At 44.4% G+C, this 26,459-nt stretch overlaps 2 protein-coding genes across 3 annotated transcripts in view; one reads left to right on the top strand and one right to left on the bottom strand.

Moving 5' to 3' along the window:
• Window positions 1-237: 237 nt before the first annotated feature.
• On the bottom strand, window positions 238-26,122 carry LOC138413944 (uncharacterized). Its single transcript, XM_069540305.1, has 5 exons — window positions 25,576-26,122; window positions 24,292-25,424; window positions 23,776-23,906; window positions 12,619-12,739; window positions 238-303 (listed from the first exon to the last, which is right to left on the bottom strand). The coding sequence occupies exons 1-2, from the start codon at window positions 26,120-26,122 to the stop codon at window positions 24,754-24,756; spliced, it is 1,218 nt and encodes a 405-aa protein (XP_069396406.1). The 3' UTR covers window positions 238-303; window positions 12,619-12,739; window positions 23,776-23,906; window positions 24,292-24,753.
• The window catches only part of WWC2 (WW and C2 domain containing 2), a 166,614-nt gene continuing 165,941 nt past the window's right edge, over window positions 25,787-26,459 (top strand). For both annotated transcript variants that reach the window (XM_060001212.1, XM_060001211.1), the window contains exon 1: window positions 25,787-26,251. In XM_060001212.1, coding sequence (XP_059857195.1) covers window positions 26,121-26,251 — 131 coding nt within the window. In that variant the 5' untranslated portion in view covers window positions 25,787-26,120. The remainder of the gene's footprint in view (window positions 26,252-26,459) is intronic.

Genomic DNA, 26,459 nt, shown 5'->3' with positions numbered 1-26,459 from the left:
TTTATTTTTGTCTGCGTTGGGTCTTCGTTGCCGCGCGCGGGCTTTCTCTAGTTGCGGCAAGCGGGGGTTACTCTTCCTTGCGGTGCGCGGGCTTCTCATTGCGGTGGCTTCTCTTATTGCGGAGCACGGGCTCTAGGCACGCGGGCTTTAGTAGTTGTGGCATGCGGGCTCAGTAGTTGTGGCGCACGGTCTTCATGACTCCGCGGCATGTGGGATCTTCCCTTAACAGGGCTCGAACCCGTGTTCCATGCATTGGCTGGCGGTTTCTTAACAACTGCGCCAACAAGGAAGTCCAGGGATATACTTTTAAAAAGGAAAATAATCCCATATGGAGGGCCAGAGATGAGGAAGGAATGAGTAGCAAAGGAAATCATAAATGCTTGGATAAATTTAATAAGCACTGACTGTATAAACCAATAATAATGACGTCTTTGGGGATTTAAAAATTGATACAAAGGTAATTGGTATAATCTCTATGGACGGAAACTTGGCAATATCTATCAAAATTACAAATGTACATGCCCTTTGATTTAGCAATCCCACCAAGAATTCTAGGAATTTATTTGAAGGTTACATAGTTCTTATTATAATTAGTCTTCCCAAATGCTTTGATTACAAATAAGACTATTTCAGATATGTGCACACTTAGTGGAACTAACAGAATCCTGAAATTGTGTGATTCTTCCCAAATTCTTTGATTCTTACTGGCTCTGTGTTTGTTTACCCCCACTGGATTTATAGCAACTTCTATTTCTAAATGTTTTACAATTGAATCACAATTTAAATGCATTCAGGAGATCATGTTATTTAGAGATTCCGTGATAAGTTAATCTATGAAGTTACAAATCTTTTTAATATTATAAACAAAATAGCCCCTAATTTATGTTTTTTAATTGCCGAAAAGTCTCTTGTTGAAGCGGACTACATTTCAAAAGCTTTTATCTACTTGTCTGAGTTCAAATGAATTTTCCCTAAAAGCAGTTTTATCAATGATGATTATGCTTACAAACAATCTCAAGCAAGCTGATATAACCCACAATGAGCTGGAAAATAGAAAAAGGAAAATTTACTATGGCTAGAAAATAGAAAATCGATGAAAAGAATTAGAAATATTTTTCTTCAATGTTGGTGCCTCAGGAAAAATGAGTAAAAATAGTGTAGATGCAATTAGACGGGAAGACAAAAAGCATCTTTTGTGAAACTCTGGGCCCTTTGGAAGCCTTTAGAAGTCTGTGGAAAACTTATAGATTGTATGATTTCCTTTTTCCTTGGAACAATGTCTAACAGCATAACATTTTCGCTTTAAGTCATGGTTAGTGTCATTGGTGGTGCCCAAATGGAAGCTGAGAAAGAAGAATAGAGCTAACCATTTCTAAAGGAACGGAGAAAGAACTGGGAGAGTATGGGGGACAGAGAGGGTAAAAGAGAATGAGTCCGTTCCCAAGAAAGCAATTGCATGAGATTAAATAAACTAAATTGTAAATGGTAAAAAAGGAAAAGTAGATAGGTACAGGTATGTCCCCTGAGGAATGATCACAATCCCTGGCCCTCATGTAAGCTCAATACATGTTTACTGAACACAGCCGACCTGGACTGAACTGGACGGAGGATGCCCGGGAGAGAACAGCTTGAGGGTAAATGTTAGTTACCCCTGTTGACCACCAGGTGGCAGCAGCATCTCATGACCTCTCCGGTGTCCCAGGAAAAACCCGGAGGGCAGGAAGAGGGGTCAGTCTACAGGTACTGAATTGTGTGTATGAAAGTTCATCAGTCAAGTGTTCATAATTGGGGAAGAACCTATATGACCTTTCTCAAATCAGGTGAAGTGCACTGGAGTAATATTATTGATGGAATTTTGGCCCCAAACTCCCTATCTAACTTAACCTAAAGTCATTGTTCTTCAACAATTTGCACCGCCCCCCAAAAAAAACTACATGTGTACATTTCTAACCATTAATATCAAGTTTAAAACACATGGACTGGGTGACTTAGCAACAGTTTTGATGCCCGACCTTCAGAAAGAACTATTGCTACAAGGTGTTACCTTTTTAGTGGCAGCTGTGAACTGACCTATTTCTCCAAAATACAATTATTCCAAGCTCCATTATTTCAGACTGATTCATATATGAATATTCCTCTGGGTATTATTAAAGTAAAAATCAAATGAAACATTAAAAACTATAATGATCCCCAAAGAACCCCTTTTTTAAAAAAACCTTCTCTCTGCCCATGCTACAGAATGATACCAAGATAGTTTAAAAGTTTAAAGCAAGCTAAGCAGAAAGAAAAACAAAATGTTCTTAGAACGTGTTGACAAAGATTTGGATAAATCCTTAAGAAGATAGAAAACGTAACTGAGAGATAATGTGTTTTTCTTTTTCTCTTTTTTTCCCCTCATTTTTTTTTTTTTCTCATTTATCTAAGCACTGACTGCTAGATTGGGATCACTTTTCATGAATTCTCCTTTCTCCGTGTACACACTGAAGGTTCACGCCTCTCTTCTCCTTCTGTACTCCCTGGCTGACGGTCCATCCTTCAGCACAGTTCTGTTTATCTCCTGGGGGAAAACTCCAAAATTATAGCCCTCACACAGATCTCCCTTTCCCTGCCAAGACTCGATCCTTTATCTGCTGAACACCTGCTACTGGGAATCTGTGAATCTTGGATTGCCCCAAGAACAAGATTGAAGTGAGGTTTCATTTCCTTTTCCTTACTAGGCAGGATTTCACATATGAATTCTAACATTTATGCAAGGCTTACTGGAAATGCATTTGATTGCAATGGACTTGAGTCTTGGACTCTTGACACTTTCCAAGGAGTGCTTCTGGGCCTTGACCATTTGCAGTAGTGGGTGCAGGGCCATGGTATCCTTGAAGTTTTATAAATAGACCTAGGATGAATGAAGGATGCATACACCCATATTATTATCCTCAGGTCTACAGTTTAACATGGATAAAATGTGATGAGGGCAAAACCACAATGAGATATCACCTCAGGTCTGTTAGGACGGCCATCATCAAGAAGCCAAGAGAGGGCTTCCCTGGTGGCGCAGTGGTTGAGAGTCTGCTTGCTGATGCAGGGGACACGGGTTCGTGCCCCGGTCCGGGAAGATCCCACATGCCACGGAGCGGCTGAGCCCGTGAGCCATGGCTGCTGAGCCTGCACGTCCGGAGTCTGTGCTCCGCAACGGGAGAGGCCACAACAGTGACAGGCCTGCGTACTGCAAAAAAAAAAAAAAAAAAAAGAAGCCAAGAGAACCGATGTGGGCGAGGATGAGGAGACATGGGAACCCTGTGCACCGTTGGAAAGATTGTAAATTGGTGCAGCCACTAACAGTATGCAGGCTCTTCAAAACGTTAAAAATATAACTACCATATGATCCAGCAATTCCACTTCTAGGAATATATCTGAAGTAAACGAAGACACTATGTCAAAGAGATATCTGAACCCCCAGGTTCACTGCAGCATTATTTGTAAGTGGCCATTTACAGATAAATAGATAAAGAAGTTGTGGTATGTGTGTGTGTGTGTGTGTACACACACACACACACACACACACATATACATATACATGTATTTCAGCCATAAAAAACAAGGATTTGCAGCAACATGGATAGACCTTGAGGGTATTATGCTAAGTGAAATAAGTCAGACAGAGAAAGACAAATACTGCATGAGCTCCCTTATATGTGGAATCTAAAAGACAAAACAAAAAAACCCAACAACCTCATAAGAAAAGAAATCTGACTTGTGGTTACCAGAGGTGGAGGGTAGGGGAAGGGGAAATTAGAGGAAGGTGGTCAAAGGAACAAATTTCCATTCATAAGGTAAGTAAGTACTAGAGATGTCATGTATAACATGATGACTGCTGTGTGATACGTAGGGAAGCTGAGACAGTAAACCCTAAGAGTTCTCATCACAAGGAGAAATTCTTTTTCTTTTTCTTTTTTTTTGTATCTACATGAGATGATGCAAGATACCTAAACTTTCTGCGATGATTGCTTCTCAATGTATGTAAGTCAAATCATTAAGCTGTACATTTTAAACATATACAATGATGTGTGTCAATTATATTTCAAAGTGGAAAATGACAACAATAACAAAAGATGTGATGGGAGTCCATGATATTAAAAATAGCATTTATAAAAAACATCAGAATTCTCCTTTGTTCCATTTACCACGTAGGACCTACTTTGAAGGGAAGTCTTGTAATATACAGAAGACAAGGGCAATATATTTGCAGAATATAAATGCTTGCTTTCTGCAGGTTCGACAACCTACACTGATTCTGAAGTAGTCTGATACGGCAGCAGTGTAAAGTATATTTGCTGATTTTGTGGATTTTTAAAAAAATATCCTTTAAAGTTGAAAAGGAAGGCTATTTAATAGATCACAGAAAATCATGAATGCCAATGGAAGTAATTTGGGCTTTATTTGTTAAATTAGGCAACAAAGGGCCACTAAGATATTTTAGGAAGAAAATACTAGCATTTGTGTTTTAGGAAAATAACTCCTTGAAGGATGCAGATCCAAAGCTGAAGTCGGGGGAAATAAGGAGTAATTGCAAAATATTGGGCAACTACTGATGAGCCCTGGACTTGTGAGGTGACTGGGACAGGTTAGAAGTATGGAAAACTTTGTGGGAATTGAGTTTATGGGGCTTGGGGACAAGGGAGCGGTGAGGGAGGGAAATAAGCGATGGTTGGGTGGTTTCATAGTTTGGGTCTCTAAGAAGATAGTGAAGTCATTAAGGGAGGGGGCGGGGCAAAAGAGGAGGAAAAAGTATGAAAAGACAGTGGGTTTGGCTGGAGGATTTATTAGTAAGACACAGCCGTGAAGATGTCTAACAGGCATCTGAGGAGTCTGTGTAGATCTCAGGAAGGGTGAAACTAGAGCTATAGATTTGGAATTCTTCTGTGTGACGGCCAGAGGCGGAGCCGGGAAAACGGATAATCACCTTGTGAGAAAATGTAGAAAGAAAGAGAAGGGTGCTGAGAAGGAACCTGGGGAACATTTCTATTCTGGGGTGCAGAGATGGCAGAGCAGCCAGTGGGGAGCAATGAGTAGCCAGAGAAAGGGGAGAAGCAGCAGGGTTCAAGGACAGGAAACCCAAGACCGCAGCCAGTTTCAAGGACAAAGCTTGAGACTGGGCTGTGGACTAGTTTGCTAAGGCTGCCATAACAAAGCACCAAAACATTAGTATTTACCACAGACCAAGTGGCTTAAACGACAGAAAGCTATTTTCTGAAGTCTGCAAGTCCAGGATGAAGGCGTGGACAGCGTTGTTTTCTCCTGAAGCCCTCACTCCTCGGCTTGTAGAAAGCCACCTGTCTGCACATGGTCCTTCCTCTGTGTGTGTCTGTGTCCTAATCTCCTCTTATAAAGACATATTGGGTTAGGGCTCACCCCCATGACCACACTTCACCTTAATTATCTCTTTAAAGGATCTACTTTCAAATACAGTCACATTCCGAGACACTGGAGGCTAGGACTTCAGCATACGAACTGGAGCAGGACACAATCCAGCCCATAACAGGCTGGGAGAACTGAACATCGCTCACTGGCCAACTAAGGGATACGGATTGTAATGGGCAGAGTTAACCCTTACTGAGCACAAAGTACACGCTGGGCCACATCGGGAGCATCTCACGTGTGTTAACTCATTTTAGACTCATAACCACCCTATGAGGTAGGTGCTAGTATAATCATCACCTCTTTCTCCAGAGCAAGAAACAGAGGGACCCAGAGATAACTTGCCCAAGGTCACACAGCTGGTAGAGCCCCTCAGCTCAGATTCTATGCAGTGGATTTTGGTCATGATTTCTTAGTTTACTATCAGCAGCAGAGATCTGCAGAAGTGGTGATGTTTCTGAATACTAAGTAAGACAGAAGCATTTTCCCATCAGCTGACACTGATTGCAGGCTTTCTTTGGAGTGAGGTGAATTCTGGTGGCTAGATGCAGCAGTTTGAGGAGAAAGGAAAAGAAACAACAACTAACAGATGGTTCTGATCAAAATGCCTCTGATTGGAAAGCTCAAAGAAAGTAACCCTAATATGACTTCAAATGTATTACATCTATTATGACTTCACACTTATTTAAATTGTGCTTCTTACTGGTGGGGCTGCAATCCAAGAAAGTACTGTAAAATGCGGGGAGCAAATATTCAACATTGCACTTGTATGTCTACAAATAAGGGTATTTAAAAATTGTGGTATGTGCAAACTGCTTCTAATCCTGGATTTTCTAGTGATTTGGGCTTTATTGGTTTTTAATCAGAGAAAACTTGGACAACTCTTTTTGACTCCAGATTAGACTTTAATGTGGGAAGGCCGAAGAGAAAGAAACACATACTAAGATACACACACATACACAGTCAAACATGTACACTTGGAAGTAAAGAAGTGAGAGGAGAAGAAATAAAATCAGGTCACTAAAAGAGAAATGCAAATCAAAACTACAATGAGGTACCACCTCACATTAGTCAGAATGGCCATCACTAAAAAGTCTACAAATAACAGATGCTGGAGAGGGCCTGGAGAAAAGGGAACCCTCCTGCACTGCTGGTGCGAATGTAAGTTGGTGCAGCCACTGTGGAGAACAGTAGGCAGGTTCCTCAGAAAACTAAAAATTGAATTACCATATGATCCAGCAATCCCACTCCTGGGCATATACCTGGACAAAACTATAATTCAGAAAGATACATGCACCCCTATGTTCACAGCAGCACTATTCACAATAGCTAAGACATGGAAACAACCTAAATGTCCATCAACAGATGAATGCATGAAGAAGATGTGGTACATGTAAACAATGGGATACTACTCAGCCATAAAGAAGAATGAAATAATGCCATTTGCAGCAACATGGATGGACCATACTAAGTGAAGTAAGTCAGAAAGAGGAAGCCAAATACCATAGGATATCACTTATATGTGGAATCTAAAATATGAACCTATCTAGGGCTTCCCTGGTGGCGCAGTGGTTGGGGGTCCGCCTGCCAATGCAGGGGGCGCGGGTTCGTGCCCTGGTCTGGGAGGATCCCACATGCCGCGGAGCGGCTGGGCCCGTGAGCCATGGCCGCTGAGCCTGTGCTCCACAACAGGAGAGGCCACAGCAGTGAGAGGCCCGCGTAAAGCAAAAATAAATAAATAAATAAATAAAATAAAATAAAATATGAACCTATCTATGAAACAGAAACAGAAACATGAACACAGAGAACAGACTGGTGGTTGCCAAGGGGGAGGGCGTTGGGGGAGGGATGGAGTGGGAGGTTGGGGTCAGCACATGTGAGCTATTATATACAGAATGGATAAACAGGGTCCTACTGTAAAGCACAGGGAACTATATTCAATATCCTGTGATAAACCATAATGGAAAAGAGTATGAAAAAAGAATGTATATATATATAATATGTGTATATATATATATATATATATATATATGTAAGTGAATTGGTTTGCTGTAAGCAGAAATTAACACAACATTGTAAATCAACTATACATCAATTAAAAAAAAGGAAAAAAATCAGGTTACTAAAATTAAATTTCAAGCAGCACCCACCAGTGAGAGTTCCTAAGAGAAGGTGGTAGCCTGTCACTTTAATCTAGGAGAGAGATTCCCCAGGCAATGGCTCAAAAGACGGGAAATGGTTCTAGAAATGTCTCAGAGGCAAGTCCCTTCTTAGACCCCTCTCCAGAAGAGCTGTCTAAACAGAGAAGGCAAAAGAGCCTGGATGAAGTTGCCTGAGGGTGAAAGTCTTCTGCGAAGACCGAGACCTACCGCCCCTGTTGAACGCCTGACCCATCACTGGCACAGCAAACCCTTTACTATACCAGATCTCAGCACTACCTGCAGAAGGGTGTTGCTGCTGCACTAGCCCTCCTTGCTTCGTTGAACCACAGTCACGTTCCATTGGGAACATCTGACTGGCTAAGCTAAGTTAACGTACTGCCTGTACTTCCTTCCTGGTTCCCCTAGTGGAAGGCAGAATTCCCTGCCTACCGTCAAGGCTCCCAGAGTGGGGCTGCATCCAAGCTTAGGAAGAGGGTTCAGAGGTTGGGAAAAAAGAAAGTCCACTACAATTTTTAAACACTTGTTGGAGACACTGAAAAGTTTGAAATCATGGGATGTCTAAATTAGAAACCTAAAAATTCTTAACGTATTCAGTAAGGACCATGTCCTTTAGAACATACTTTCTTTCCAAGGTAATGCAAATTACTTTTGGGGGTAAGGAGTTAAATGCGGAGGGATGGCAAGGAGAGACAAGACTGTCAGAAGCCAGAAGAGGGAGAAGAAAATGAAAAAGTGAACCAGCTCTGAATGGTGCCGCCCTGTTGTCTCAATGCTCCCTGCAGTTTCCTGAGGTGGGTACTTAAGTCTCCACGTAACAAAAGAAAACCTGAGCTCAGAGTAAAGTGGCTGTTAGGGTCACCCAGCTAATATGTGGTGCAGCCAGGAATGCAGCCAGGATCTTCCTGACCCCCCAACATGCAGGCTTTTCCCCAGGGCTACTGTAGCTTCATCTAGTGCTCCTAGGAGAAGCTGCTGGGCGCATGTACACACACACACACACACAAAACACAGTCAGAAAAAGAAGAGAAAAAGGAATACACACATGTGCCTCCGTATTTACGCACGTGTCCGTTATCTCCATGTTCACTGAAAGAGAAAGTAAGAAGGGACAAGACAGCACATTCTGAAACAACAGTCCAACTCTCTAGGTGTATCTTTCCATATATACCAGGGTCACCCCTCCTGTTTCTCTTCCTGGACACTTTCAGAGACTTACAGCCCGGGGAGTGACTGATTCTTCATGAAGCCAGGGTAGCAAAGGCATTCACACCCAGGAATCCTTGAATGGAGCCAAGGACAGGACTTAATCAAATAGGTAGAAGGTTGCTTCACCTGTTTGTAGGGAGAGTCTTCCAGCTTGCACCTTGGACTTTTCAAAAGAGGCCAAGAGTGCTCTCTGCTAAAAAGAAAAGTCCCCTTTCTCAACACACTTTTTGTTGTCACTTGTCAACACACTTTTTTCGTTTTTTTTTTTGCATTGAGAAACCAGAGCAAAACATAGAAGTGAACTTTGTAGCTGTTTAACTCGAAAACCAAAGACCAGCCAGACTGTTTAGAAGCCAACAGTGATCAGATGACCATGACTTTTAGCTGCGTGTTTGCAAACACACGCGTATATTCACGTACAAAATCACTATAGTACACACAACCTTTCTACAGTTCAACGTTAACCAGTACTGGCCCTGTGATATTTTTCGGCCTTCACAGAGTTAAACAGAAATCCATCAGGAGGTTTAGCTAATATGTGGCTGTACTGAATATATTTAAGTCAAGAAATTCTCAATATGACATTCTCTGGGCATTGAGCCCAAATTAGTTTCGTGGAGCTTAATCTCCCAGATTTATTTTTAAGTAAATGCTTTATAAATTATTATTCTATTATCCATCATATAAACTTTGAAGGATCAATATATAAGAGTGAAAAAGCAGAAGGCTGTGCAACTTACAACCACAATGGCAGAAAAATGGACTTTTCATGCCAGTTACAAAATAAGAGCCAAAAGAGTCAGGAGAATTTTCTGGGCTTTATGGCAGCTCAGAGTCCATCTGTTTCATCTGCTATTTGGCTGTGTGAACGGTTGGACTTTATTTCCTCTACATCATACTGAACTTTCTTTTTTTTTCCACTAAAAGAATCTTTATAATGGAAAAAATAAAAAAACATCAGTAGAAAGCTTTAGCCATCTAACAGGCAACCTTAACTTAGTCCATCTCCCAGCATCACAATTTTGAATCAGCTAATCTTTTTTTAAAAAATATCTTTATTGGAGTATAATTGCTTTACATTGTTGTGTTAGTTTCTGCTGTATAACAAAGTGAATCAGCTATACATATACATATACATATATCCCCATAGCTCCTCCCTCTTGCGTCTCCCTCCCTCCCACCCTCCCTATCCCACCCCTCTAGGTGGTCACAAAGCACCCGAGCTGATCTCCCTGTGCTATGCGGCTGCTTCCCACTAGCTATCTATTTTACATTTGGTAGTGTATATATGTCCATGCCACTCTCTCACTTCGTCCCAGCTTACCCTTCCCCATCCCCGTGTCCTCAAGTCCATTCTCTACATCTGCGTCTTTATTCCTGTCCTGCCCCTAGGTTCTTCAGACGCTTTTAATTTTTTTTTTAGATTCCATATATATATGTTAGCATACGGTTATTTGTTTTTCTGACTTACTTCACTCTGTATGACAGTCTCTAGGTCCATCCACCTCACTACAAATAACTCAATTTCGTTTCTTTTTATGGCTGAGTAATATTCCATTGTATATATGTGCCACATCTTCTTTATCCATTCATCTGTCAATGGACACTTATGTTGCTTCCATGTCCTGGCTATTGTAAATAGTGCTGCAATGAACATTGTGGTACATGACTCTTTTTGAATTATGGTTTTCTCAGGGTATATGCCCAGTAGTGGGTTTGCTGGGTCATATGGTATTCTATTTTTAGTTTTTAAGGAACGTCCATACTGTTCTCCATAGTGGCTGTATCAATTTACATTCCCACCAACAGTGCAAGAGGGTTCCCTTTTCTCCACACACTCTCCAGCATTTATTGTTTGTAGTTATCTTGATGATGGCCATTCTGACCAGTGTGAGGTGATACCTCATCGTAGTTTTGATTTGCATTTCTCTAATGATTAGTGATGTTGAACATCCTTTCATGTGTCTGTTGGAAATCTGTATATCTTCTTTGGAGAAATGTCTGTTTAGGTCTTCTGCCCATTTTGGGATTGGGTTGTTTGTTTTTTTGATATTGAGCTGCATGAGCTGCTTGTATATTTTGGAGATTAATCCTTTGTCAGTAGCTTCATTTGCAAATATTTTCTCCCATTCTGAGGGCTGTCTTTTCGTCTTGTTTATGGTTTCCTTTGCTGTGCAAAAGCTTTTAAGTTTCATTAGGTCTCATTTGTTTATTTTTGTTTTTATTTCCATTTCTCTAGGAGGTGGGTCAAAAAGGATCTTGCTGTGATTTATGCCATACAGTGTTAAGCAAACAAAAACTTTTAGCCAATGATTGGGTACAGATGTGTTGCATTATGTATTGAAATAGGCTTTATGTGCACCTCCTTTATATACCTTAAATAATTTATTGTATTGGGTCTCTAGAATCCTATTTCTTTGAGCATTTAACCCCCCAGTTCAGTGTCTAGCACAAAAGAGCGATTCAAGAATACTGGATGGGGGCTTCCCTGGTGGTGCAGTGGTTGAGAGTCTGCCTGCTGATGTGGGGGACGTGGGTTCGTGCCCCGGTCCGGGAGGATCCCACGTGCCACGGAGAGGCTGGGCTCATGGGCCGTGGCCACTGGGCCTGTGCGTCCGGAGCCTGTGCTCCGCAACGGGAGAGGCCACAGCAGTGAGAGGCCCGCGTACAGCAAAAAAAAAACAAAAACAAACAAAGAAACAAACAAAAAAGAATACTGGATGTTTGAAAGGCATAATCACTCCACATAAACTGGAAAAGCAAGCAAAATTGTTTAGGATTAGTACTACTTAAAGATTTTTGTCTGGTGTTTAAAAAAATTCTAATCATTTTTTTGGTAACATCTTTATTGGAGTATAATTGCTTTACAGTAATCACTCTTGCTTGTACTAAAAAATGTTATTTCATGTGGTTTGATTGTATCATACAATAAAGGTTGTTACATATGAACTATACAATATTTCAAAACAGTCCATATGATATATATTTCTTGGTATTCATAGATTACTAGCCAACGTTGTGTGAATTGAATTAAATAAAATTCCTATCAAGTTGGAATCATAGATCTGGAAGAAATCTCAAGACAGCAAACAGTGCAGCCTCCTCCCATATAGGTAGACCAACCAACCTCCTGCAAAAGGCAATGATGGTCTTTGCACATTTAGAGATATCTCCATAAAGACACCCTCTAGAAGGGCTGCCAGTGTGGTGAATCACTGAAGGGAGGGTAGACTCCAACAGGGAGGCTGATTGCCCACGGCCGTCTTCAAGGCTGTTGGGTAGATTGGACAGACTTGCCCCCAACACAGTCTCATTGGAGGAAGCCTGTCCTTGTTCCTTTTGTGGGGGAGTTTTTGCCTTATCCTAATCAGCCTGGGGTCACTGCCTGGAACCTATGTTTATTGAATGGGGGAAACCAGGTTTGGCCCAGTGGACCAAACTGTCCAGTGAAAGGCACCAACTAGGGAATGAGGGTAACTGCCAACCTAGACTTCAGCACCTAAGACCAATGAGGTTGACGGCAAAGGTGTGCGCCTTTGAAGTCCTCTTACAATCTAGTTTGGAATACCACGGCAGCATACAGCAGACACAGCATACAGCGGTGACAGCTAAAGCACGTGGACACCAGCAGCCAGCGTGTCTTCCCAGGCAGAACTGGCTCTTGGGTGAATCCAGTTTGCAAGCCAAGAGCCACCTAGAGGCATGTCCCTCTACAGAACACTGAGTCACCCTGCTCATTGTGCCAGTTGTGTTAAAATATACCTGTGGGATTTTAACTCATGGAGGTGACTAAGTGAACACGGAGAGGCTAATGCCATTGAAAGAAGTTGTTACTTACATTTTCCAAAAGAAGGGAACACACTACAGCACACGGGGCCACATGGGGAAGCACTAGGCTTGGTCAGGGCAGCAGCAGGAGCATGGGGAGAGCACAGGCCACAGAATTTCCTGGGTTTTCCCTGGGAAAGGCAAAGCTTAGGATTAGTCTGAATAATTCTAGCATGGGCTTTGTTTTTGTTTGTTTTTAAATTATTTATTTATGTATTTATTTTTGGCTGCGTTGGGTCTTTGTTGCTGCATGCGGGCTTTCTCTAGTTGTGGTGAGCGGGGGCTACTCTTTGTGGGCTTCTTATTGCAGTGGCTTCTCTTGTTGCGGAGCACGGGCTCTACGCACGCGGGCTTCAGTAGTTGTGGCTCACGGGCTTAGTTGCTCCGCGGCATGTGGGATCTTCCCGGACCAGGGATCGAACCCGTGTCCCCTGCATTGGCAGGCGGATTCTTAACCACTGCGCCACAAGGGAAGTCCTTTAGTATGGGCTTTGAAGCCTAGAGGCTGTCCTTGGTTGTCTGGTACCTGGCCGGGGGTTGATAAAGAGCTGGGGAAATACTGGCTTGGTGTGTGAGAATTAAATAAAAGAGGTGATGGGGGTGCTTCCCTGGTGGCGCAGTGGTTGGGAGTCCGCCTGCCGATGCGGTGGACACGGATTCGTGCCCCGGTCCGGGAAGATCCCACATGCCGCGGAGCGGCTGGGCCCGTGAGCCATGGCCGCTGAGCCTGCGCGTCTGGAGCCTGTGCTCCGCAACAGGAGAGGCCACAGCAGTGAGAGGCCCGCGTACCGCAAAAAAAAAAAAAAAAAAAAAAAAGAGGTGATGGGGGATATGGATCTGGGGTTGGCTGGAGGGTTTGTAATATGATTTTCACACACCCACAAAAGCTGGATGATAGGGGAGATGAAAACAACCTTGGCTGTTTAGTTTGGCCCTGTGATGACTGAATGCCAAGTGGACAAATACAGAATCTAAGAAAATACAATCATAACAGTTGGCTCCTATGTCCCTTTGATATATCCCATTGTTTTGCTCTCTGGGAACTTCTTTACTTTCTTGTACTACAAGATGCTCCAGGCACATCCTGTATTTTCCCTGCTCTCTCCCTAGAATCAGGCACTTCTCCAAGGATCCTTGGTTCCTTTTATTGGAAAATGGTGTTAGAAACCAAGATGTGGATGCTTGTCCTTGGTACTGCGTTCTTAGTAGCAAGTTCTTGCTACTGAGGTGCCGTTGTTTCTAGGTCCTCTAATGATATAAGCCAGGAAGTACATGTGTGTAGATAAACCCATGGATATACTCATATTTCTATCTATCTATCTACTTTCCTATCTTCCTATATTGAACTACCCATGAAAACTTGAGTTCATACTGATGTCTCCAACACTATTCTAGTACCACAGGGTTCACTCTAGATTTCCCCCTTGCTTATTTGTAACTTTTTTTTTTTTTTTTTTTTTGGACAGTGAGAAACCTGGCTCGGGTCTACCTAAACGTTTGCTAATAATAATGACTCAATTTTGAATGAAGACAGAAAGTAAAGGAAGCAATGTGCTCTTCATAACAATTGTCCACACTAACCACCACCCTGCTGTGATGTGGCCAAGAACACAGGTCCCAAAGTCAGTCCCCTTGGGTTTGACTTCCAGCTTCATCACTTAATAGCCATGTGTTTGTGGGCAAACAAGTCAAGTGATCTGTGCCTCAGTTTCCTCTCCTCTCAAAAAGGAGTCATGAAAGTACATACTCCATAGAGTTGATGGAAGAGAAAATGAGTTTACAGAAGCAAAGCATTTGGGATGGTGGCTCATGGTAAGTGCTAAATAATTAACTTTTTAAAAAATATTTGTTTATTTATTTTTGTCTGTACTGGGTCTTCGTTGCTGCGAGCGGGCTTTCTCTAGTTGCAACAAGTGGGGGCTACTCTTGGTTGTGGTGTGCGGGCTTCTCATTGCAGTGGCTTCTCTTGTTGCGGAGCACAGACTCTAGGCACGCAGACTTCAGTAGTTGTGGCGCGCAGGCTTCAGTAGTTGTGGCTCACGGGCTCTAGAGCGCAGGCTCAGTAGTTGTGGCACACAGCCTTAGTTGCTCCGTGGCATGTGGGATCTTCCTGGACCAGGGCTCGAACCTGTGTCCCCTGCATTGGCAGGCGGATTCTTAACCACTGCACCACCCGGGAAGTCCCAATAAGTAACTTTTTTAAAAAAAGTCTATAACAGAAGATTTATTTGACCAAAATATCCAATAGCCAACAGTGACCTGATGACTTCCAATTTTAAGAGTGTCTGTAAATATGACTCATGAATCAATATAATACATAAAGAAAAATCACTTCAATATGGAAAATCTTCAGTTTAATATTTGTTTTAGATGAATCAATGCATTCCTCTGCAGCAACCTCTTTAACCATAACTTCTCCAAATTACACATCATTCATTCAGCGTGGTGTCATAAGATCTACTTTCAATCCTCTTTTATCATTATTACTGTTTTCAACTGGACTTATTTCCTTTTCACTGAGAAACTTGAGAACTTCAAAACTTTCTTTTACTTGAAGTCTGATCTTCCTTCAGGTCTGAAGTTTTTCTTTTATTATGTAGTAGTCCATTTTTTTAATAATTCCAATGAGAAAGCGGCACAGGAGTATTAGTATGCCACCTTGACATTTTAGGAATATTTTAAATCTTTGCAGTGGCAGTTTCTTTAAAAATGTAAAAATATCTGAAATATTTAGCCTTCACAAAGATGTAAAAGACATGTCTTGAATTTATCATCCACGTATATCTTATTTGAGCATTATAGCTGCTCTGCAGACAGCTTGTACTTTTTCCTCTAAAGTTCACGGCTATTGGTTCATAATTAAAACAAAAGGTCTTGTACAGTCAGGTGAAATTAAAATATTATAGAACCGGAGGGAACATTCAAAGTCGATCAGAGCAATATTTACAAAACTCACTTAGTCAAAGGAGTAACGTGGAACTTATTCAAGAGAAGCTCGGAATTACTGTTAAACAAACAGATTCCCACTCCCTTCCCCTAGAGAGTCTGATGCAGTAGACCTGATCCTGCAAATCTGGATTTTTAACAAGACTTCCAAGTGATGTTCATCATCAGGAAAGTTTGGAAGCATTGATTTAATCCAAGATTCTGATTTCATAAGGAAACTGAGGCCCAGGGAAGAGGATCCCCCGCTCCCCCCACACACCCAATGTTCGTGAAGCACCTCCCCTTAGAGGGGTATGCTGAAAGGTTTGGGACAGTGCACTGCTATGCACAGCCAGTGGAACCACAACGTGGTACAGCCTTTCAGGCAGACGGTTTGGCAATACTTGTCAAAGTATTAAACGTGCTTATCTTTTGATGCTGTTATTCCAGATGAAAACAGAATTTCTTAAATTGTCACTCAGACCACTTGCATCAGAAGCACCTGTTGAGGATGTGGATCTCACCATCTCATTTCAATTGACTGAATCATAATCTCTGGGAGTGGGACCCGGCAATCTGCATTTTTTTCCTTTTTTTTTTTTTCGTACGCGGGCCTCTCACTGTTGTGGCCTCTCCCGCTGCGGAGCACAGGCTCCGGACGCGCAGGCTCAGCGGCCATGGCTCACGGGCCCAGCCGCTCCGCGGCATGTGGGATCTTCCCGGACCGGGGCACGAACCCGTGTCCCCTGCATCGGCAGGCGGACTCTCAACCACTGTGCCACCAGGGAAGCCCAATCTTCCTTTTTAACAAGGTTACCAAGAGGTTACCAAGGTTCTACTGAAGTTGTGAGAAACGCTACTCTTACGAGTGTGAGAGTCAGAGCCCTAGCGGGGGGGACGTCCAAGCAGATGGGCAGTCCGCCTGGTATGGGATGTGGGACTTACCAAGAAGGGTAAGAAGAGTGTGTGCTTGGAAGGGCAGTAAAACAAGCAGCACAGAGATGGTGTCCTCGTGGAGGTGCAGCCCAGCGTGGGGTGTCAGAGCCGGAGCAGATGAGTCGTTTGAGGGCGTCGGGTGCCCTGGTGTGGGGTATGGGAGCTTGAGTGGGGTGAGGAGGGCTCCTGCACGGCAGAGTGGCCCAGCACCGGGTGCGGGAGCCCACAGAGGGTAGGAGAGGCTTCTGGGAGGGCGTGGGCTGAACGCGAGGTGTGCAGGCCACGGGGTGGGTGGGGGGTGGTATCATCGGGGAAGGCACAGTGGCAGCCTTGGGAGGCTGGTTACATTCAGGGGTATCGATTAAATACATAAATACACTGAGGAGAAGGAGAGTCCGTTTTCTCCCTGTTCGAGAAGGGCGTTACAAACACGGAAAGGAAACAAAACTGGAGTGAGTGCTGTGATGTTGAGTTTGAACTGAAGGAATTCATGTGAACTCGTGGTTTTTGACAGAGAAATAGATAAGCATGTACATGTATCTACTAAGAGGGCCTGGGTGACCCTCCAATATCGGTGACTTCACCTAGATGCTCAGATGTTAGTTTCTAGATACCATTCACTGCCCACTAAAAGGACCTGGGGTCCTTGGAGAAATGGCTGAGTCAAGCTCTGGGACAGGGAAAGGATTAAAGGGAGCCTGGAAAATCTTCTTGTGCCAGAAAACAAGGAAATGCGCAAAGAATGATGGGGATATGGGACTTCCCGGGTGGTGCAGTGGTTGAGAGTCCGCCTGCCAATGCAGGGGACACGGGTTTGAGCCCTGGTCCGGGAAGATCCCACATGCTGCGGAGCAACTAAGTCCATGCACCACAACTACTGAGGCTGCGCTCTAGAGCCTGCGAGCCACAACTACTGAGCCTGAGCTCTAGAGCCTGCAAGCCACGACTACTGAGCCTGCGAGCCACAACTACTGAAGCCCGCACGCCTAGAGCCCATGCTCTGCAACAAGAGAAGCCACTGCAATGAGAAGCCCGCGCACAGCAACAAAGAGTAGCCCCCGTTCACCACAACTAGAGAAAGCCTGCACGCAGCAACAAAGACCCAACGCAGCCAGAGATAAATAAATAAATAAATTTATATTAAAAAAAAAAGAATGATGGGGACATGTCAGAGAACACAGGAAATACAATGAAGGAGCTCCCATAGGCCAAATCTAAGACAATTTGAGCGTAAAAGAAAAGATGGTGCAGTTGCCAGGAACGGGGGAGGGGGGAGCATGGGGACTTAGTGTTTAAGGGGCACAGAGTTCACGTGGGGAAGACGGAGTCCTGGAGACGGATGGTGGTGATGGTTGCACAACAGTGTGAATGTACTTAAGGCCCCTAAACTGTACACTTAAAAATGATTAAAATGGTAGGTATTACATTTATTTTACTACAAGAAAAAACGTGTCCCTAGTGATAAAAAAATAACAACAATCATGGCAGAAAGAGATAGGGAAAGTTCTTCACATAAAAATGCTGGCTGGTAAATGTAAGGAAAAAACCCACCATTTTGGAACCATGAATGTAATAATTGATGTATGTAAGCATGGCTCCTGAATAAACGCCAAATGCATGGGTGAAAGATTTGTTTGGGAAAAGGATATTCATATAGTCTTAAAGTATAACCCCACAGATAGTTATTAGTACAGAGGAGAAAAGAGGCCTTTGCAGTGGTATCAGATACACCTGTCAGATGCCACTTTGCATCATTCAGTGGTGCGTGGGACCAACGATGGGACAAAACTGACATCACAGGCCTCCTGATGTGATGAGGTGGGAAATATAAACCTAACCATGGAGTTTTCTGGACAAGGATTTTCATCTGAATCTTGAGGAAATCATCTAAACCCAGATTGTGGGATATTTTGCAAAACTGCCAGCCTAGACTCTTCATCATTGTCATGAAAGCAGGGGGATGTTCAAGATCGGAGGAGACTAAAGAGACAGGACAATTAAGTGCCACGTGGTGTCCTTGACGGCATCCTGTTTAAAAAACAACAAACAGCTGTACAGGACGCTTTAGGGTAATTGGGGAAATGTGGATATGGACTGTATATTAAGTAGTATTTATTATATCAATTTTAATCTGGGGGTTGATAATAATACTATGGTTATGTCAGAGGATGTCCTTATTTTTACTTTAAATGGTTGAATAAAAAAGCCTTTATCTACAAACAGAGATATAAAAGAGATAGTAACATGGCAACATGTTAATATCGCCTGGTGGATCTGGAAGATGCTTACACAGGTATTCATTTTATTATTCTTTCAATTTTTCTGTAGTTTTCACATTTTTCAAAATAAAAATAATCTAAATTTCTTGGGTGTGTCTCAAGAAGTAAATGGCTCCAATTTTTTATTTTTTAAATATTAAAATAACGGTATTACACCAACAAAATTACAGATATTTAAAGACACAAAAACACCACAATGCATGGGAATACCCAAATACTGAGAACCAGTACTGTTGCAATCGAGCAGGGACCTTGTTCTTGTTCAGCCTTTAGTTTTCAGAACCCTGTTCATATTAAGTGTGCAATAGAAGTTGAATGGATGAGTGAGGGACTTGTTTTATTTTGTGATTTGGTGGTCTAGGTAAATTCTAGAAGAGGTGATTTGGATGTTTTCTACAAAAAGAGTTGAGTGAGCTGAAGGGTGAGAGCTAAAAACACTGGCATGCACAGCACAGTTCAGTAAAGTCGGGCCTCCGCTGGCCTACCCGCTGCCCCTCCCCCTCCCCCCAGGACACCAGTGGAACAGTAGTCAGGCCATTTTAAAACTGAAAGTGTTTAGCAGCCAGACAGAATATTGGTTGTGTAGAATTATTGCTGTGCATAATTTCTTATGGTTTTAAGAAGTTCTGGTACAGGATACGAATTTGAAGGATATAGCTTCGTTTTACAGAATTATTGTAATTGGACCTTATTTGTATGTATATCTCAACATCTGTAAATAAACAAATAAGGGAGCTTACTCTATTTTAGAAAGAATAACCTTTAGTGGGGCATTTGCATTCACACACTGAATGTGCCAATTACAAGTACAATTTTCATCTGTTCATTAAAGCAGGTTTCCCAGGTCTTGGGTATTCCCACGCTTCAAGATAAAACTATAGTATTTCCGTGTGTGTGTGTGTGAGAGAGAGAGAAAGAGAAATGTAACATACATACAGAAAAGTGTATAAACATGTGCATATAGTTTAACAAAAAATATAAAGCAAACAGGTTTAAAAAAACCTCAGAACATTAACAGAATTCCTCTCCCCATGTCCTTCTCCCCAAGTTCAACATTATCCCTCCCTTTAGAAGTAAGCACTATGTTAACCTTTGCGGTACTTATTTCCTCGTTTTTCTTTATACTTTCACCTCTTACATACACATCTCTAATCAATATAGTTTGGTTTTACCTGTTTTTGTGAACTTTATGTGAATGAAATCTCTCTGTACAAATTCTTTTGTTTCTTGCTTCTTTTACCCAACATTATATTTTTAAAGATTTACCGAAGGGGTTTTGTGTAGCTATAGTTCATCCATTTATCATTGCTCTACTGTATTGCATAAATAAACCACACAATATATTTATCCACTACATTCTTTATCAGACAGTTGCATGCTTCACTTTTAGGCTACTGTAAATAATACACCCTAAACATTTCTTGTACGTGGATCTGGAGCATATATGTGTGAATTTCTCTAGGGATATACCTAGGAATGGAATCACTAGGTCATAGGATGTGGATATCCTCAATTTTCCTAGATATGGCCAAACTGTGTCTGTACCAATTTGTATTGCCACCCGTCACTGATGACAATACCTGTCGCTCCACATTCTTACCAACACCTGATATTTTTAAACTTAAGTTTTTGCCAGTGTAGCAGCTACATGAGTATCTCACTGTGGTTTTAGTTTTCATTTCACTGGTTCTTAATGATGTTGAGCAACTTTCCATACGTTTATTGGCAAAATACACTTCTTTGAACATGTTTTATTACATAGACCAATTTTTCTCCTTATTCAATTTGAATATCCCTAAATCAGACAAATTTGGGAGATTATACTGCAGTTAAATTTCTTAAAGCCAAATTCACAGCATTGAGTCAACATCAGGAAATCAAGAACTAAGAGAAAGAGAGAGGATGAAGTGGAGAAAGAGAGAAAGACTGAGAAATAATAAGTAGAAATAAAGATTTTAATGGAAAATTCAGAGGGATAGGAAAGGAGATATGAAATAGTTTTAAAAGATAGGGATGAGGGAATACCATCCCGTCTTTTAAAGAAGCTGTTTTTCGTGGATTATAAAGTTGGAATGGGGGAAAAATGCAAATTAAAGATGGTAAAAGGAAAATGGAACCTTATATTTTTTCATTATGTAAGAAAGAATGTCAGTGACTATTTATCCTAAGAGTCTACCCCACAGAGTATACAAGAGGTCCCCTCTGGGAGCCTCACACATACCAACATGGCATTGGAGCTTTTGTTCCTTTTAGTTAATAAGACAGCTATTAAATGTTTTCTATCTCTTTAGCAACCACAGCATTCGCTCAATGTGGGTCTCCCTCTGCAGTGAGTAAGGTAAAATCTAACCTGTTTGATGTTGCTTACTTGCTACTGAACTGGAATGATCGCTGTTGCCCAAGGTGTTGCTATAATGAGTAACTGGCAGGGAAGTGGCTGTGTTATCGAGGTTTCTGGTCTGGCTTGGCACTGGGAATTCTTAACGCTTATATGCCTATCTTTTTCAGGACTGTCTAGACAATAAGATTTAGGAATTGTGGATTAGGGCTACTGATTCATAATACCTAGAGATGTTATTTATTTTAACGTTTCGGTTGCAGAAGAGCAAAAACAAAAACAAAAAAGTCACTAGCTTGATTCAGGAAAGAAAAAGTTATCCTTATTTAGAAGTTCCAGTTGATATAATCCCTGATCTCCTTGAGGAGACAGGAGATATTAAAATATTGAAAACCAGTTCATCTTGTCCTATACATGAGTTGATTCAATAGCTTAAGCTTAAAGTTTATAACAATAATTCATTCAGAGATGGATTACACGCTAGTAACGAATTCTTACACACATCACTGAAAATGGAGACCACATTTTACAAAGAAATAAATTAAATCACATCAAATTACTGAAGAATTACAGGCCAAATACAGGACTATAGATGGGGTACTTAATGCTATTAGACTTATACTGATGTTTCTTTCCCAAGATTCAATCCTGAATCCTCAGCCCTTTACAGAATTTCAGATGGGTGACATTTGACCATGTATTTGCAGTCCTGACCTTTTGTTTGAGCTTGAGTCCCGACCTTTAACTTTCTGCTGGGTATCTCTAATTTCTAAAATCAAACCCCATATCAGATCCCCCTTTGGACTTCCTCATTTATTTCAGCTATTTGAGTTTCTCTTGATGGCCTAAAATCTTGGACTCATACCAGATTCCTCCTTGTGGTCGATTTACTGCTTAATCTAATCAGTAGCGAATTCTTGCCGGATCATTCCTTTTCATGCCTTCCTCACTTTATTTCTAATCCAGACCTTTATCTCTCTCATACCTATATTACCACACCAGCCTCCTAACTAGACGGCTCCAGCCAGTCTTGGGATCTTGCACACCAGATTCACCTTGGAGTTTCCAATATCCATTTCCTCCTACAAGCACGCCCTGCCACGCCGGTCCATTTTGGAATCATGTCCACTCATCTCGACCCCATCCCTTTTAATGATCATTTTCCTTATGTATACTGCTTTGACGAGACCTTTCTGACAGTCCCCATTCTCTTAATTTACTGTCTGAATTCTCCCTTTGACACTAAGGAAGTATATAGGAGGCTGTGTTCTTTAAATTTTATGATTGGCTCCACCTCCAGTGAAGTTAACAAGCAAGTGGTTTTTGCACCTTGCTTTTTTTCACTTAAAGATCCTGGACATCTTTCCAGGATCGGCACACACATTATCAGCACATACATTTTTATGCAATGCTTTTAATATGCCTGCTGAGTATGGATAATTCACTTACTTAGTCCCTTAATGATGGATGCTGGTGGTTTTTCCAGTTTTGTTATTATGAAGCATGCTACAATGAACATCCTTGCAAATCCTGAGGAATTTTAATATCCGTAGGTAAACCTGTAGCACCGGGATTGCTGGATTAAAAGTATACATATTTTAAATTTGGATAGTTATAACTAATTATCTGTTGAAATAAATTTCACTGTCTACTCCCATTTTTGATACCGCTAATTTTCCTGCCACGCAGGATTTGGACGTTGACATGGGAGCTTTGTTTAATGGCAGCTCACCTCCCCACAGACTATTAGTACCAGAGAAAATGTAAAGCTGGGAGAAAAGGGAATTGAAGGCCAGAAAACAGACTCTTCAGCGGCTAGTGCTGCCACAGACTGGGGTAATCTGGTATCCAGGACAGCAGACAGCATCATCCTTCTGTGCCAATGATCAACTGCAACCAAATGAAATCTAAATGTATCCATCTATAAACTAGGGATAATCTTCATTGTCTTAACCACTAGGAATTTTCCGAAGGGATGGTACTGTGTAAACTGGGTGAACTCAGAACAGCAGAGTGAAAACTTGATCAAGACAAAAAAACCCTGCAGAGGAGCAATTTTCCTTTCTGTCATCTTAACTGCTTTTGTGTGACCAAATGTTTCCTGTGCCACCCAGTGGGGGAGAAGAAGCGAGCTTGCCTCTTAAATGCTTCAGAGTTTTGTTTGTCTATTTAGGGTCCCTTTTTGAAGTCTTGAGATTTATAGAACAATAAATGTCATTTACCGCTGTGTGCCATTTTGGGTTCCTCATCGGTTTTAGAAGTTGGGTAAGAATACTTACCTGAAAGCTTATCAAATGTGAAATAACACCGAGAAGTATTGGGCAGTAGTTCATTCCAGTGAAACAAACTAAATTGTGGCAACAGCAAAGTGTGTTACTTTTTTTTTTTTTAACAGTAGGATGCAGACATTTTAATATAATTCATGTTTTCTAATTGGTTTTTTTTGAGGGGGGAAAGCACAGCAGGAAGCAAGGTTTAAACAAGAATGGCTTGGCTGGGTTGCCGAATGATGTTATTAGTATACCATAACACAAATTTTGGCCATGCTAATGGGCCAGTATAGACCAGTCCAAAACAAAGCACCTCGTTCACTCAGTGGTGTGAGAGATTAGTTTTAGCCAGGTCTCATCTTTTTCACAGCATTCATAAGTACAACCTTAAGATTATCCACTAGGATGTCACATCTCACCTGAACAGGAGAAGCTTGCCTTGTGTCATCACTTCCTTATCAATGGAGTGGGGCTGAACACAGGACCTGGAAGCGGGGGCTTCCCTTTGTTACAGGCGAAGCCTAGTTTCCTGGGTGTAAACGAGGAAGACCTAGAAAGATACAGTAAGTGAGTTCATCTTGGGTGACTCCGTTCCCCAACTCCTGCGACCTCTGGTAGCTCCTTCCCAGGAGTTCTCTCTAGAGTTTCTAGTAGTTAAAAGTTTCTGCCCAGATGCTCCGAGTACAAATACAACCCCTTCTAAGGCCCTCGCCCGAGACGGCAGGTCCAGTCCCCGCCGTGAAGCTGTTCCAAGCCTGACCCCACGTCCTTCCTCTCGAGGACCACCCTCCTCCCTCCACCTTCGAGATTGACCGCAGATGCCCCGACGGCCTGGAGAACCAAAGGCCGTCCCCAGCCTCCAGGGCAGCTGCTACACTAACCGCGCAGCGCCAGCTCCGCGCTGTAGAGAATCTCAATTCACCTGACTCCCTTACCGGTCTGGGCACCCAGGAGGAGAGGCGGACGTTGTTCCAAACCCCCTGAAAGCCCTTGCTGTGCGCTGCGTCCCGCACAAGGTGGGGAAGTCTTTACAAATTAGGCGGCAGGATTAAGCGAATTCACACCAAAAGGTGAATGATCTCCGGGTCTTCCTCCGTTTTCTTATTTTTACTCTAAAAGCAGCTGCTTAGTAACCCAGAAGAATATGAATGGGACGGTGGTGTAGACCTGGCTGGAGAGGAGTCTGGGGACTGGGAGGCTCCCTCCCAGACCGAGGGGCTGGGGGCACAAATGCTGTGTGTCCGAGCCCTGCCAGGCCTGCGGCTCATGGAACCGTCCAGCCCGGAGCCCGACGTCCGGACCCTCCTCAGGGCCGACCAGGGCGTAGTAGCTGCTGAATAAATAAATACTTGTAGAAGGAGAGAAAGTCCACGTTCCTCCCCGGACACATCCAGGGTCTAGGAAAGCCTGGCCGCCAGGCCGCCGCGTTTTCCTGCCAGCGGGCTCGCCCACACCTTCTGGGCCTCGGCGGGGCTCCGGGTGGGGGACTTCCCGGGGCGCGGGCGGGGGACTTCCCGGGGCGCGGGCGGACGTAAGGGGCTGGCTCCCGGGCGCGTGCACGTCCAGCGCAGGGCCCCCGTGTGGAGCGCCTCAGGCCCGCGCGCGGCGGACGACGACGACGACGACGACGACGACGGCCGCGGCGGGGGGTGTGGGGGGAGGGGGGGTGCAGTGGCTTTCCGAATCTGGCCCGAGTTTCTCCCGCGCAGCGGGGCACCGGGGCAGGCATGTCGCGGCGCCCTCGGACCGCGGGATCCGCCTTCGCTTTCCGCCGCGAGGCTGAGGTCACGGAGGGCCGGGCGCCCTACGGAGGGCCGGGCGCCCTGCAGAGGCCCCGGGGACGACACCGCCCTGGACGCGCCACTGACGCGCTTTCGAGCGCTGGCTCTGCTTTTCACACTTTCCCACCGCCCGGAACGCCCCGGGGTCCGAGGGGGAGCGGGGGAGCCTTTGTGCCTTCTCGGTTTGCTGGGACCTTGTCTTCCGAAGACAGCCTCCCCACCCCTTTCCTCTCGAAAGTCTTGTGGTTTCCCTAGAAGTCGGAAGGCGGTGGAGAGGGCTGCGGAGACTTCTCTTTAGCCGCCTTTCCCGTCCCGAAGCTCTAAAACCCCAAGTGGTCGGCCGTAGGGAGATATTTGGGGTCAAGGGGAAGCAGCGAGCAGCGCATTCCTTCTCCGTCTTCCCTCCCACCTGGCCCGCGGCTCCCTTCCGCCCCTGACTCGGGCCGGCGCCCCGGCAGGCGCAGCGTGCCGCGGGAGCAGCAGGGTTAAGCCCTGGAATGTGGCGGCGAGGAATGTGCATGCAGATGAGCCGAGCGAGGGGAGGAGCGGGTGGGGGCGGGCCCCGGGCGGGGCGCATGCTAATCGTATGCAAATGAGGAGACCGTCGCCGCCGCGGCCGCCGCTCCGCGGAGCTTCCCGGATCCGAGCCCAGACGGCGGCGGCTCGGGCAGCCTGGGCGCCGCGACCCTCGGCGGCCACAGGGGGACGGGGAGGAGGAGGAGGAGGAAGAGGCGGAGGCAGCGGCGGCGATCGCGAGGAGGAGGAGGAGGAGGGTTCGCTCGCCCGCTCCGACGCAGACATGGTGGACTGATCCCGCTGGGGCCGAGAGCAGGGTTTCCTGAGGCGCCCCCGCGCGTGGCCCCGCCGCGCCCCGCGCCCCGCAGCCCCACGCCGGCGCCCGGGTCGGGCCGGGCAGTCGCGTTCCCGCCGCGTCCCGCGCCCGGTCCCTATGGAGGCGCCGCTCGCCGGCGAGGCCGCCGACCATGCCTAGGAGGGCCGGGAGCGGGCAGCTGCCGCTACCCCGGGGCTGGGAGGAGGCCAGGGACTACGACGGCAAGGTCTTCTACATCGACCACAACACCCGGAGGACCAGCTGGATCGACCCCCGGGACAGGTGGGCTGCCGGGCCGCGGGTGGGCGCGGGGACCCGCCTCGGAAGCGCGGCGGCGGCTGTTGTCCGGGAGACCTGGCCGAGCGGCGGCGCCCGCGGCGCGGGGGGCGTGGGGCGTCACCGGCCCGGGTGGCCGGGAGGGGTCCCGGGAAGGAGGCGCGGGACCTTCTGCCCGAGCCGGGGCTGCGTCAGCCGGCCAGGCGCCCTGGAG

The sequence above is a fragment of the Delphinus delphis genome, chromosome 21 (genome assembly GCF_949987515.2).
Source record: "Delphinus delphis chromosome 21, mDelDel1.2, whole genome shotgun sequence".
Lineage (NCBI taxonomy): Eukaryota > Metazoa > Chordata > Mammalia > Artiodactyla > Delphinidae > Delphinus > Delphinus delphis.
The sequence above is the reverse complement of the archived record's forward strand: the minus strand, read 5'-3'. Positions and strand labels throughout refer to the sequence as shown.

Coding starts and splice junctions, on each gene's coding strand:
- LOC138413944 (XM_069540305.1), bottom strand. CDS start 26,122: ATGGTCGGCGGCCTCGCCGGCGAGCGGCGCCTCCATAGGGACCGGGCG. Junction 25,425..25,575: donor CTGCCGGGGCGCCGGCCCGA/GTCAGGGGCGGA, acceptor GCTAAAGAGAAG/TCTCCGCAGCCCTCTCCACC.